At 38.5% G+C, this 13,819-nt stretch overlaps 1 protein-coding gene across 1 annotated transcript in view; it reads right to left on the bottom strand.

Annotated features, from left to right (window-relative positions):
* Positions 1-1,755: 1,755 nt before the first annotated feature.
* Positions 1,756-13,819, bottom strand: part of LOC122060992 (inorganic pyrophosphatase TTM2-like) — a 28,413-nt gene continuing 16,349 nt past the window's right edge. The window contains exons 7-12 of the mRNA XM_042624131.1: positions 6,838-7,032; positions 5,218-5,340; positions 5,015-5,136; positions 4,510-4,633; positions 4,121-4,393; positions 1,756-2,256 (exon numbers count right to left, since the gene is read on the bottom strand). Coding sequence (XP_042480065.1) covers positions 2,041-2,256; positions 4,121-4,393; positions 4,510-4,633; positions 5,015-5,136; positions 5,218-5,340; positions 6,838-7,032 — 1,053 coding nt within the window. The 3' untranslated portion in view covers positions 1,756-2,040. The remainder of the gene's footprint in view (positions 2,257-4,120; positions 4,394-4,509; positions 4,634-5,014; positions 5,137-5,217; positions 5,341-6,837; positions 7,033-13,819) is intronic.

Genomic DNA, 13,819 nt, shown 5'->3' with positions numbered 1-13,819 from the left:
CCCCCCTCTTGCTATCTTTGTTGGAATGGGTCTGAAGATGTGGACCACATCTTCTTCTCCTGCACCTCTCCACTATCGTATGGAAGAGAGTTCTCAAGCACTGTTGCCCTTCTAGCAGAAGGATCCTCCCCTTTAGTCCAGAATGCATCTGGGTTGATATGACATTTACCATCTGTGATACTATCAAAAAGCTTGCCTTTTGGACCACCATATATCACCTCTGGCTGGAGCGAAATCTCCATAGATGAATGTCCAAATCTCATTCTTTTGATATGGTCTGGAATGCTATCTACTTTGATATTGGCTTTAAGCTGGCCTCCCTCCACCATCGCATAGTTAAAAATACCCCAAGAAACATGCTCATTGTTATCTCCTGAAGCTTCCCCTCCTCCATTCTATCCCCTCATGTTGCCCCTGTAGTGATTGCTTGATTCACTGAGGTTGTTTCCGCCCCCCCCTCCCTTTATTTGGGTTTCCGCCCCCTTCTTTGTTAGGTGTAGCCCCCCCACCTCCTCCCCCCCCCCCCCCCCCTCCCCCTCCCCCCCTCCCCTCTCTTCCTTCTTCCCTTTGTATATTCTTTTCCTCTCATAATTAAAAAAGGCATGCTGCTTGATAACACTAATAGCTATAAGGCAGCAAGGCAAGGAAGCTATTTAGTTAGTGCCAGTAATCTAGTAAATGCAACAAGACAGGAAAAGAAGCTAAAGTTGCGGAAAAACCCTATCTAATTGCCAACTCCTATCACTTCTTTTACGCTTTGTTTTCAAAAGTGCCTGCCTCACTCTGAAAGAGGGAGGGTGAATCAGTTCTAATGATCTCATACCATAGATCCTTGGGGATTTCTTCTCCACTCTTTCCTTAAGAATGATCTTTCTTCCTTAATATATCTCTCATTACTCAGCTCCTTGGCAAGTCATTTGTTGCGTTGGAAAGCCTGTGAGGCCTACTTTCTCTAATCGTTCTTTTTATCCTATATTCCACCTTCTATAAGAAAATTTATATGTGAATGTCTTGTTGATGAGAATGGCGCTCTTACTCAATACTAGGGTGAAGGGCATTGTATTTCGGAGAGACTTTTTCCTAAAACCATCCGCAACATCTTACAACTTATGTGTCCTGCCCTATTTCATTTTTTTTTTTTTATTGTTATTATATTTCTAGCTATTTTCTCTAACACTTATCCTTGAAAAGATGAGCATTTTGCCGCCAAAGATCATAAAAATGTCCAGAGGCATTGTTAGTTATGTGAGCATAGCTGTGCAACATCCATTAAAATCCTACGGAGGGGGTGAAAAAGGGTGGAACGCAGGATCTCCGAACAAGGATCATACCGTGAACTTCACCGCATGGTGCAGGAAAACTTCTTAGTAAAAAACCAAAATATTCCGACCCTTGGATCACGCTGTGAGCCTCACTGTGTAGTCCATGGAAACTTCTTAGTAAAAAAACAATATACTCCAACCCTCGGATCATGCTGTGAACCTCACCGCACAGTCCAACGAACTTTTTAGTGAAAAAAACCAAAGCACACCCTTCTGGCTGAGCTATAATGCAAAAACACTAAAGAAGTAGTACCGCATCCTATGAATCTTGCTTGCGAGATGGCAGTCCACCTGTAAATCTCAACCATAGTTTAAAGACAGCATAAGAACCTCTGGACCAACTCTCGTCCTAAATTTTCATGAAAACAAAAACCCTCTTCTCCTAAATGGTTGATCCACCCAAGAGTCTGACATATCAATAAGGTCAAGTAAATTCAACCAAATACTATTCACTTTAAAATTTGAAACTATTTCCTATTATATTTTGAGATGACAAAAGGAGAATTTACAAAATTGCAACAACCGTTCTTTTTAAACCTCAAAGAGAACCTTGCAAGCTATGGGCTGCTTCCAGAACCTCTAATGATTGATCAACTGTCTTCCCGAGCAGACGTGTAGACTGCTTAAAAAAACATGCACTGTGACACCAGACAAAATGGGGAAAAGAAATGCATGGTATACATAAAATCCTAAAAATGAACCAAGATTTTGTGGAATCCTAATTTCGGGACAGAAATCGGAATAGAAATATACCCAAACCCCCAATCACCAATGTCGAGATCAGAGGTACTGCAACAAATTCAACATCAACCAATCTGCTTTTCCTGTCTGTTTTCCCTTGACGATAACATTCTCCCAAATTCTCATGTAGATAACTTCTGAGATTGTCTAATTGATGCATGATTTGGCGTTGTCCTCGTGAAATAATCAAGATCTGTTCATAATGAAGCATCACCAAATCAGAAGACATTTAAGGACAACACGAAAAAAAAACTCAGCAAGAGCATGACTTTAGTAATAAATCCACTTGGTCTTATTCAAGTACAAGCAACAAGTGGTAAATAATCTGGGCAATTGGAAAATATATTACACAAGCCCCATTCTTGCACTGCACCATCATCTATGACTACTTTCAAATAGGATTTATCCTGCACTTCATACCAATTGAACTATCCATGCTACAATGTGAAACCCTGAAGTTAAAAACTATGAACTTCTGAGCCATCCAAAAAGAAGGTTAAGCTCAACTGATGATTCTCACGCAGGGCCCAAGAGGTCAGTCACCAGTCTAAGGACTATGGATCCATGGACAGATGGCTGTCAGAAAGGTGACACATCAAAAATAAAAAGCAGTCACCAAAAAAAAAAAAAGCAGACCTTTGAGGCCAGTATTGACTAGACTCTTAAACTAATCTGCTAATGCTACAACCATTTTCATCCAGCAGTATAGCATGTTTTTGGTGAAAAAATATCATACTTCTACCAGCAAAAAGTCAATCACCCTGTACAACTTCTCTTCACCATTTTGAGATTTGCATTTTTCCCCGTCCTCTTCTATTAGGTTGGAGGTATGTTTTATGGGTAACTTTCCAATGTCAAATGGTAGCACCTGTCCATTTTCTTAGTTATTGTAAAATCGGTACCTTCTCATTGAAATTCCCTCCCTCAAATAGTGCATTAAATAAACTGAAAATACTAGCATTTAGATACTTAACCAAATCCACATTGTGTAATGTATTTGGCAAACTAATTGTTGCTAAATATTAGCAAACTATAGGGACATTTCAGTTGTAAGAGCCATAGTTGTCTAGGATTTACCATATTATTCGAGGTTCCCAGACAGAAAATGGAGGGCAAAGAAAAAGCAAAAAATGAGGAAATTGGGGGTACAGGAAGGAAAGGAGAGTAGATGGAGAAAAGTGAAGAAAATTGAGGAAAACAGGGAACGACAAAAGGGGAGGCCAAAAGGAACAGCACTACAACCCCAAGCCCCCATCACCACCATAACCGCAGCAGCATCTGAGGTGCAAGAAAAGGAAGGAGGAGGATGCAGCAGTAGCAGCCAAAGCTCTTGCTGACACTATAGCACTGACAAGAGGAGGAACTTTCCTGTTCTCAGTTTCTTCCTCTTTGTCTTTCGAACAATTGAGGAGGTCTCCATCATCGTCCAGCATCGAGGAGAGGAATAGATGCTGCAATTGCTGCTTCCATTTGGTCTCTATTTCTTTTATGTTTCTGAAAATTTTGATATCTTTTATTTCTGGCATCGAGGAGAGGCACAGATGCTCCAATTGCTGCTTCCATTTGGTCTCCATTTAGGTTTGAGTGCAAAAGGTTGATATTTTTATTTTACACATTAGCCATCCTATATTTACGTAAAAGGAAAGAATTCATTATTTTACACATGTCCGCTCTAAAATAGAAATTAATAGGTTACAAGTTTAGTGGTTTGCACAAAACTCTCCTTCATATCAAACGACTTGACGTCCTAGGCACCAAGGCAACAAGGTGCCTGGCCACCACCTAGGCTCATCTTGTTTCCATGACAACTATGTTCAATAAGGCATCGCCTAGGAGAGTCCCTAAATGCCCAGCCACTGCTTTGGTTCGCCTAGGCGCCATGGAAAGTATAGTAAAGTACATATTTAACAATAATAAGTCATAACCCTTGTTTTCTTTACTGAAGTTTCATAGGCCCCCTCCAAACAATAGTAGAATCATCTCTGCTACGGACGTGACCAAGAAGGGAACAAGGAGAAAATATAATAATTTATAAGAAATGAGATTTTCCATGGTACCTCTTCCATTAGCGGAGACTCTTTAGCAAGCTGGGAAGAAGATGAGGAGTTGGGTAGCAGCGATCCAGTCAAGGAACCATTGCCCAACCCAGAGACAAAGAGTGAAGTGGGTCCCGAGCCATTGCAGGCTTCTGCTTGCAGAGCCAAGTTTTTCTGGCTAGCAGAAACTTTCCTCGTAGTTAACTTGGAATTTAGCTCTTCAATCCGAGAAGTAAAGTCATCCATCCTCTCATTCAGAGTAGAAATTTGTTCGGAGAGTTGAGTAACGACTCCCTAAAACAATACAAAGAAAATCTGATGAGGAGCAACCAAGAGCTTTTTGCAGTGTGTTTGGTCAATTTACCATAATAGCCATAAGAATTAGTTTCTTCAGACATTCAGGAACTCACCTGGTTCGCCAGAATTGCAGACGATTCCTGGTTTCTTCCATTAAATCTTCTGTTGTTGACAGAAAGTCTCGTCAAATTTGATAGATTCTTGTCCCGTTGTGTTGAATATGAGTGTGACATACCACTGCCCAAAACACATAATGGATACAACATTAGTTTCAATTTTCCAGGCACCAGATTCATACAAATATTTAGGAAAAGATGGTCTATGTACTCAAGAAATTAAAAAATAAATAAATAAATATTACTAGCTGGAATTTCCAGTTGGGGTGGGATGCTGGATTTCTGGATTAAATGGTAGATTGACTATCATCAGTTTCAAGAAAACCAATCGAAAATTCCAAAACATGAAAGATGAAGTAGCAAATTCTCAGATTGACCAATCATAAACATGTGAAGTGTGAACCACCTGGGAAGGTCCTTCAGATGCATAAAAACTTTATCAAGCCAACACCTATCTTTGATGAGGCACTGGACTATAACATAGGGGATCGTAAACGAGTACCTTTTCAGATTCTTATTTCTCATGGCAACCCTATCTGCAGAGGCTCGAGAAAGTGCTTCCTTGGGGCTCGAAACCAGATCATCATCTATGCTGAGCTTTGTTTTCAAATCATCAGGTAATGCCTGCGGAATCATCATGTGAGAACAACCATAAGGGCAAAGGGAAGAATAGGAATTCAACAAAAGTTTCAAAAAATGGCATACCATAACTTCATTTACGAGCTTTTCCAACTGAATCTGTTCTATGTAAGTACGAGGAACATATGAACCTTCCAAACCCAGTTCCTTCGCAATAAATTTCACAAATAAACGGTCTCTTCCTTGCACCTAGTTATCAAAACCAATAAATTCTAAGTCAGTACAATTTCTGAACAATGTAACACATACAAATATTTGAACCATGTAATACCCAAACATACATACTCCTGTAGGAAAAAGGTGAAAATATAAAGCTGTCAATAAATCCAAATTACTGGAATCCCATTGATCTTTTATTAGGATATCCAGGTTCAGGGCAGGAGTTCACCATCGAGACAATGTATCAACTGCAGACCATACGCCTAAAGGTGAGACTGAAGAAAATTAGGACCAAAAAGTGTAACTTCTCAAAGTAAGACAAAAATTTCATTGAATTGCCACATATTTCCTCTTCTCTCAAAAGTAAGCAAGAAATACCCCTATTGTCCAATCTTACTTTACATACACATGTACCAAAGATTTCCTGCATAGAGCCATAGACCATATTGCCACTCGACTATTAAATGAATGGACATTTTCTTTGCACCTTTAGCCATATCACAACCAACCATCCAAAGGGCATAACTTATAGTTTGATATCTATACCCATCCATAGTTTTCATCGCATCTAGGCAACCCCCAAGGCGTTGGAGGGGGCCTAGACACAAGACGACACCACCAAGAAGTTGCCGCCTAGGCACAGCCTTGACAACTATGAACCCGTGCATCCGCAATGAATGGGATGCTGGCTCTGACTTGCTTGTAGTGTCATGGGTATGCAGAAAGGTACTATGGACACTTTTTTTCTCCTTTTGAAAAGAACACCATGTTCTTAGTGGCAGCAAACTTTTAATTGGAGAACCATATTTCCTCTAGAGCTCTAGAATTCCTTCCTTCTAAGAAAACTTCTTTTTACAACCACCAACAGTTGTCATCATGCTTCTATCTCTAAAATTAATCCACGGTGGTTTCTTCCTTCTTCCCCCCCCCCTTACTACAACCACCAAAAATTGCCATTGTGCTTCTACTCTGAGAATTGATCCATGACTAGTTTCTTCCATTCACCAAAATTAAACCTGTCATGCGCTGGGCCGTAAAATCCTATGCTTAAACCAAAATTATCAGAAGGTGACAAATTTTAAGATTCTACCCATGTAGGCAGCTCCACAGTTTGCCTGCCCAGCTAACTTTTAATACCCTCAAAATAGGCTTCCATCAAAAAATACCCTCAAAATATGCCATTAAATGTGACAGCATGTGGAAAGGAAGAACATAAATTTCCTCAAATGTATTATGGGAGAAGTCAGGAACATGGTTTTCCCGATACATAGTATTGGTTAGATGCTGGACCACCAACATAAGAATACTGCTCATAAATGTAGATGTCCTTCTAGGTTAACTAACCTACACACAAAAGTTAGCAATTAGCACCATATTTGATGCAAAGATGTAAATTAACCATCAAGCAACTATGAAAGAAACAAACAATAGGTTAGCATATTAAAATCCTGGAATGGGATGAGAAAAATATCTACTTTTCATCAGAGTAAATCAGATTTTGATGATTAATATCTAACAACTCCATACCTGAACATAGTGACGATTCAATTGTTCTAACCAATCAATCTTCACGCAAATCTTATCATCATAGAATACGTGGCTGCTTCTTTTCAGGATGGCTGCTATTGTGTACCCCAAGGCCATCAGCCCACCAAGAAGGCGCACGCTAACTTCAAAGGATATTCTTGGAGATATGATGAATGGAATATCTGTTACCCATTCCTGAGTCAAACAAGTGAAGATGAGGCTTTATTTCTTCGCCCCCCCCCCCTTTTGGCAGTTAAAATGATGCTTTATTTCCAAAAGTAAAAAAGCAATTCTATATGGTAAACTAGTATGCGAAGAGCAGGTATGCTGCATCATGTAAGCGGGTAATTAAAGTTCCTAGAACATCATCCAGGCTAGCAACAAGCGTAAATCATAGTGCAAAAGAAAAAACGAAAAATAAAAATCCTACTTGGCAATTAATTTTGGTTTCCACCATACGTTGCACTCTTCTGCCCCTTAGCTTATACTACTTTTTCAGAACATTTTGTCTATGAAAATAAAAATTCAGTTGAAAGTTGAAACAAAACAAAGTGAAAGGAGCACGGAGCAGAATTGTACAAAGAAAAGGATGCTCTATATAGTTGTCAAGGCTTTGCAACATAAAATCCATATCAATTCAATATGATATATTTATGCTAGTAATGGCCTAACATGAGAAAACGTGCATATAATAAACAAAGCATATTATATAATACAAGCCTACTCATCAGAAAACAAAGCAATAAACAATTTCACTTCAGCACCTAATGTTGTAAAAGGACATTTCATATGCCATAGCAATTATTTCATAACCGAAATGGCAAGGTGTCACATAAAAGGACATTTCATAAGCCTTTGGCTCGACTTGTTCTGGCATGGTCTTCCGAATAATTGGGACGGAAGGACTTTCTTCTTCGCTTGGGTAAGTTACAAACAAATAAATGTGCATTCCTTCAGGTAGACACGTGCCTCACCCTGCACCTTCTGCCTCTCAAACTGCTTGGAGGCCTTGGTGCAGTAACTGTGCTGAAATTTTTAGAATAAACAAAAAAAATTCATTTGATTCATAGTATATATGTGGTAGAGTAACAACCTTAGCTGACACTATGGCAGACTGAATATGCTGTTCTGGTTAAGAGAACAAAATCTTTATTTACTTATTTCGTACTATTTAGCTTGTACTGGCGGCATCATCATCTACACTTTATTGCCAGAATCTTTTTACTTTGATAAATGAGGTTCGAAGCTTTCTATGTTTATGCATATAGGGCTGGCTCTATTAATATTTTTATGTCTATACGCCAGCCAGTATAAGAGCATACAGAAATTATTATTATATATATATTAGACACAAATTGATTTAGAAAAATTTATGATTTATAGAGAAAGGCATGAATTTGAAACACCAGTAATATAATAAAAAAGGATTTAAAATGAATATTATGTAATATGTAAGCCTTCAAAAGACTCAAAACACATCAACAAACTCAGAACTGCCTAAACCAGCTAAAACCTATTTTTTCTGTAAAAGATACGCTTTACTTCGATAAGGCGACCAATACTAATAATTTAATCCTTGATCTTTAGAGTATCTCCGATATGATACGATACCCTCCGATATTTATCTTAAATTTCGTGACCGATACGGCGACCTATACCAATACTTTAATCCTTGATATATATTGGCCTTGTATAATGTGATATTATAAATTTGTATTACTTGAACAGACTCACTGTCAATTTGAACTCCAAAAGTCACAAAACTTCAAAATGCTTATCAACCCACACACACACATAAATAGGAAAGGTTCCCATTGGTGATGAGTTCTCCAAGGTTTGGCTGCAGTTTAAAGGATTGATGGCACGGTTAGTAGATCAAATGATCCGCCGATAGGATCAGACAATCCAATGGTGGACCTATGAGGATTCCCCAATGTATTGTGACATCCTCCTCTATATTTTTTAGAGGACCACCTGATTCAAGCCTTCTAGTGCTCCCCCATTGGCTATTTTGTCTTAATCTAACCTGATCCAGATGGAACTGATCAGGTTTTTCCACTCCTTGACATCATGGATTGTTGGATTTTTAATGTTAAGAGTGGCCAATCCTTCATGTATGGGATTAAATGACAAGATTTCTTATCAAAAAGTAACCTATTAATGCAGAAGCATCTTAAGAGATAAAATGAATAGCTTGGATTTGCTCCACTAAGCATAGAGTCGATTTTTGTAGAAAAGAGAATACTTGTAATGTAACTTTTATCAGTGGAGTAGAGTCTTAATAGTGGTCATGTGGGGTAAAATTGTTCTTTTATTTAAAACTAGGGTCCAGATGAGGGTTATTTCAGAGTTCATGTTAGTTTTTTACTTTTAATAGTTAATAGTTGTTTTCAATAAGATCTTTTTTTTTTTTTTTCTATGGGTAAATTATACTTGGGAGTACCTATCTTCTAGAGAAACTATGCCTAAGGTATCTCACATTTTAAATGTAATGCCCAAAATTTTGGAATATATATATATATATATTCTAAGGTTCCAAAATTTGGGGCATTACATTAAAACTATGTTTGAGCCTTTGAGGTACCTTATATAGTTTAGGGTCATACCACCTCAAGCAACTTTCTCGGAGCTTATCATGGATTGGGATACTCCCAAATCAACTCCAATATAGTCATTCTTTACTTTATCTTTTCCAGTTTTGCCGCACATCCATCTCAAGTCTCAACATCCTCATATCTGCTACACATAGCTTATCTTTATGACACTTCTTAAGTGCCCAACGTTCCTCCTGTAAGGAGGAGTGAGACAGGCCTAAAATGACCATAGACATAGTGAGGAAAGACATTACTATTCTTTTTTATCTCTGCATGGATCCATGTAGCCAACCCCATTTGGGATAAGGCTAAGTTGTTGTTGTTGTGGTTTATAGTACCTTACATTCCATAAATATTATTAATGTAGAACTAGAATCACAAGTGATCCTCTAATGCCAGGCAGGATCTGAAATTCTGACTAAATAGAGAAGATGTCCTCCAATAGGCTTGGTTCTAGCTCTCAAACACTCTCTCAAAGCAAACAAATGAAAGGAAAATAAGAAAATAAAGAGAATTCAATGGAAGGTTAAGAAGGGGGAAGAAGAACTAGTGAATGGGCATCTCACCCAGCTGCATCTCACAGCACAACAGCATGAGCCATCTTTTTCTTTTTCGTTAATAAACTTGTGTTCAATATTGTAGCTCCTTACAAACTTATATAGAAGACTCAAAACTAACTGAAACACTAAAAAGGAAAGGCATAATCCAATCCTTAACTAATTGGTAAACCTAAAATGACTAGGAAACTGAAATAACAAAGGAAATAGACTCAAAACAGGACTCCAACTAAACTAATGAATTAAATCTTGTTTTCCTACTTTCTACCCATATTCTAAGCCCATTATGATGCAGATTAATAACCAAAATAGGCTTGTTTTATTAAGAATAAGCCTAGGGTTGGGTTGTATATGTGTTGGGCCTCCAGTACATGTGATCTGGAGTGTATTGGGTCACTTTTATGGGTCTAAAAGAGGGGCTTTAAGATTGAGTATGGGATTACTAGTTAGTTTCCTTTTTTCATTAATTTCTTTTTTAGTTGGAGATTGATGGGGCTATTTCGTTTCTAATTTCAGTACTTTTAATTCCTAGTTTCTATTTCCAGTTTTAGTAACTAGAGGACATTTTATTTTGTAAGTTTCTATTTCATTTTTTGAAAACTAAAGTTAGTTTCTATTTTATATAACCCCCATTATTATTATAAATAAAGAAGAGGGCTCCCATTAAGCCTCGAACGATTTTATGAATGAAAAAAGCTAGGTTGCTATTGCTCTTCTGAGTTTGCTTTGTGTGTAATCAAAGTGGTGGTCTTCTGTTTGATCAAGGCTGAAGGAATAGTGTTTGATCTAATTGACTCTTTGTGGAGTGAAGTCCAAGAGGTCTCTTCAACTATTCTTTCTTTCTTTTCAAAATTAATCGCAAGGTTCTTCAAACCAGGTAAGGGATCTGAACTGCTTTTGATTTCTGATTCTGGAAATTTCAAGTTTCTCTCCTGCTGCCCCTATACTGTTCTGAAGATCCAGCCATCCGATGGCTCTCTTTTTTTGATTGAGTGTTAAGATTATATAGAGGGGAACTCAACCATAATTTGAGGTTCATCAGACCAGGAAATCAGCAGTTATGGGATTTCTCCCTATTCTGGCCGATTGCAATCTGTGCCCAGAATTGTGAATTGATTTCTGTTGGGTATGGTTGATTGGTTGCTGATTTAATTCTTCATTGTGTCAGTATCGTTAGTGAGCGATTTCTGTCCTTAATTCACTGGTTAATGTTCAGTCACAGGATAGCTGAGTTGTTGAAATTACCTGGCTTGGTTTGTTTCCTAATGTTCTATTGACCTCTGGTTCATGTTTCTAAAGTAAATTGAACCTAGTTGAGACCTTTGATAAGCCTTGTGATCTGTTACACTGATCTGACCAGTAGCACTGTTTTGTTGAGATTGATTCTTCTCTGTTCCAGATCTGAAGTATTTTTAATTGCCTGAAGTTGTTCTATTTCTGTCCTATCATGTTATGGTCGTTCTTTGATTAACAGTTCCTGCAGTTTGAGACTTGGTTAGACTCCCTAACCTAGTCCACATTACATTAAAATGGCCAATTACAAGTAAAACTCATGAGATCAAAAGCCCAACACATATATAACCCAACCTAAGGCTTATTTGCAATAAAATAAACCCATTAAGTGACTTATCTGCATCAATTATGTTCGGGAATTGGGATACCTTACATTTTATGAATTTTATGTTTACATACTTTTTCTTTTCATATTTCCTTTTCCCATAGATATTATGTTTGAGGACGTTGACAAGTAGAGAGGTGACAGGGTGAGCAGGTGGCAGATCCCGGTGGGAGGAGTGAGGAGATGCTGAGGGAGAAAGGCGGGGCAGGGGTTGCGGAGGGAGGTGGGGTGGGAGCAGATATGAAATTCACAGACCACCAACTCTTTCAATGCCATTGTATCAGTCTTTTTCCCATTGTCTACATTTTATTCTGCTAGGTTATTCAACAGAATGTATAAATCTTACTTCAATTTCTAATCCTCAGTTACCCAATTTTCCTGCAATTCCTCTTTGCTGGCTTGGTTCTACAATTAATCTGTGAACTTATGCCAGACTACTACATCAGATGGGGGTGAGGGGTGGTGGGCCAAAGGTGCAGAATGGAGAGGCTTAATGTAGAGAATGCAGGGAGCCGCTCCAACCCACTTAGCAACCCAGTGAGCTTGCCAATTCAAGATCCTCAAAATGTATAGAAGGGTACAGAACTGGAAAATTCACAATTACAGGGTGGCAGCAAGCAAGAGTGATGTTTAGCATTCAACATGTTAATAAGAGCCTTGCAATCACTTTAACAGTGAATAGAAAGGCAGTCCAATTGTAAAGTGAGCTTCATGGATTCGTAAAGGACTACTGTTGCTCTTATCATCACATCCATAGGAGCAATATGATGATGATGCATAACAGCCACAACACCAGAGCATCACGCTGAAGGCTGAAGCCAAGGTCATTGTCTTGGGATGTACCACAAGATCACTGTTGTCAAAACAGTCCATACCTCTGAATTCAACATTTTTGGTATAAATGGATTCCCAAATAGCATCTCCCCTACATGATGCTAGTCTGGGAAAGGAGTGCTTGTTTCATTTCGTTTGCTCTGAGATAAATCAGCAAACCTTTTTTCCTATGGAAGGAGATTGCATTGAAAAGTTTTTCATAACTAAGGATTAAAGTATTGATATCCGTAGCCGTATCAGTTGGCTAAATTTAAGATACATATTGAAGAGTATCATATCGTATCATAGATACGCTAAGATACACACATAAATGGACAAAATACATATTTTTATACAAATTTGCATAAAATAAAAATAAAAATATAAGTATAAGAAACAATACATAACATGTATCATGCATAAACACTAAAATGGAGGAACACCGTATTGACAGACAAATGCATTCAATTGAAATTTCTATAAAGGATGAGGTTCTTTAAGAATAGAAGTGACTAGGATGATGTTGTGCACTTGCATGTAATTGAAGAAGCTTGATCTCAATTTAATCCAAGTACTGGTATTTTTCGCAAAAAAAAAAAGGCTGCCAGAATTTTTTTGCGGGGAATCACTTATCAAGGGTCATTTTGAAGAGAAAAATGCCCAAAAACTAGCCTCAAAATGTCTGTTCACATGGTTTCATAAATGCATTCTGCCCCTTTAAAAAGACATCGAGCGTATCAAGCTGTATTGGTACCGTATCAGCTGATACGGTTCAATACGTGCCAATACCCTTAAACTTTCATTCAATCGGGCAAATGCACGTATCGCTGAGTATTGATGGGTATCATAGATTATCGTATCATCGATACTCAAAAATTTATAAAATACATGTATCATATTGATACCAACCGATACCGATACGGTTCGGCCAATACCATACGATACTCACCGATACAATAAACCATGGGCATAACTGTGCTTCCAAATCTCCCAAGTACCACTGGACCAAATTCATGGCAGAAAACACCTTCCACTCAAGACTTTAAAAGTAAAAGGAAGCGCAATGGTCATTGTGTAAGGCCAAGCACAACAGGGTGGACAGGGGGAGAAAGAGGGAGGTGGCTCATGGTAGAGGATGTGGGGAGCAACTCCATAAATTATTTCAATAGATCATTTGACTTGAACTTAGTTTTGTAATCAGGTACACCCACACACCTAGACAGGTGGTGCGAGAGGGAGAAGAGGATGGGGAGGGGTGCGACAGCGAGCAAGGGGAGACGGGCTGGGGAGTGGGAGCAGGGAGCAGGGAGCAGGGAGATGTAGGGTGCAGGGAAGGGACGAGATGCAAGAGGTGAGGGAGGGAGAGATGCAGAGGCCGATGGCCAGTCATGGGAAGGCCT

Source organism: Macadamia integrifolia, chromosome 14 (assembly GCF_013358625.1).
Source record: "Macadamia integrifolia cultivar HAES 741 chromosome 14, SCU_Mint_v3, whole genome shotgun sequence".
In the NCBI taxonomy this organism is placed as follows: domain Eukaryota; kingdom Viridiplantae; phylum Streptophyta; class Magnoliopsida; order Proteales; family Proteaceae; genus Macadamia; species Macadamia integrifolia.
Note: the sequence above shows the minus strand (reverse complement) of the source record. Positions and strands in the feature narration are given on the sequence as shown.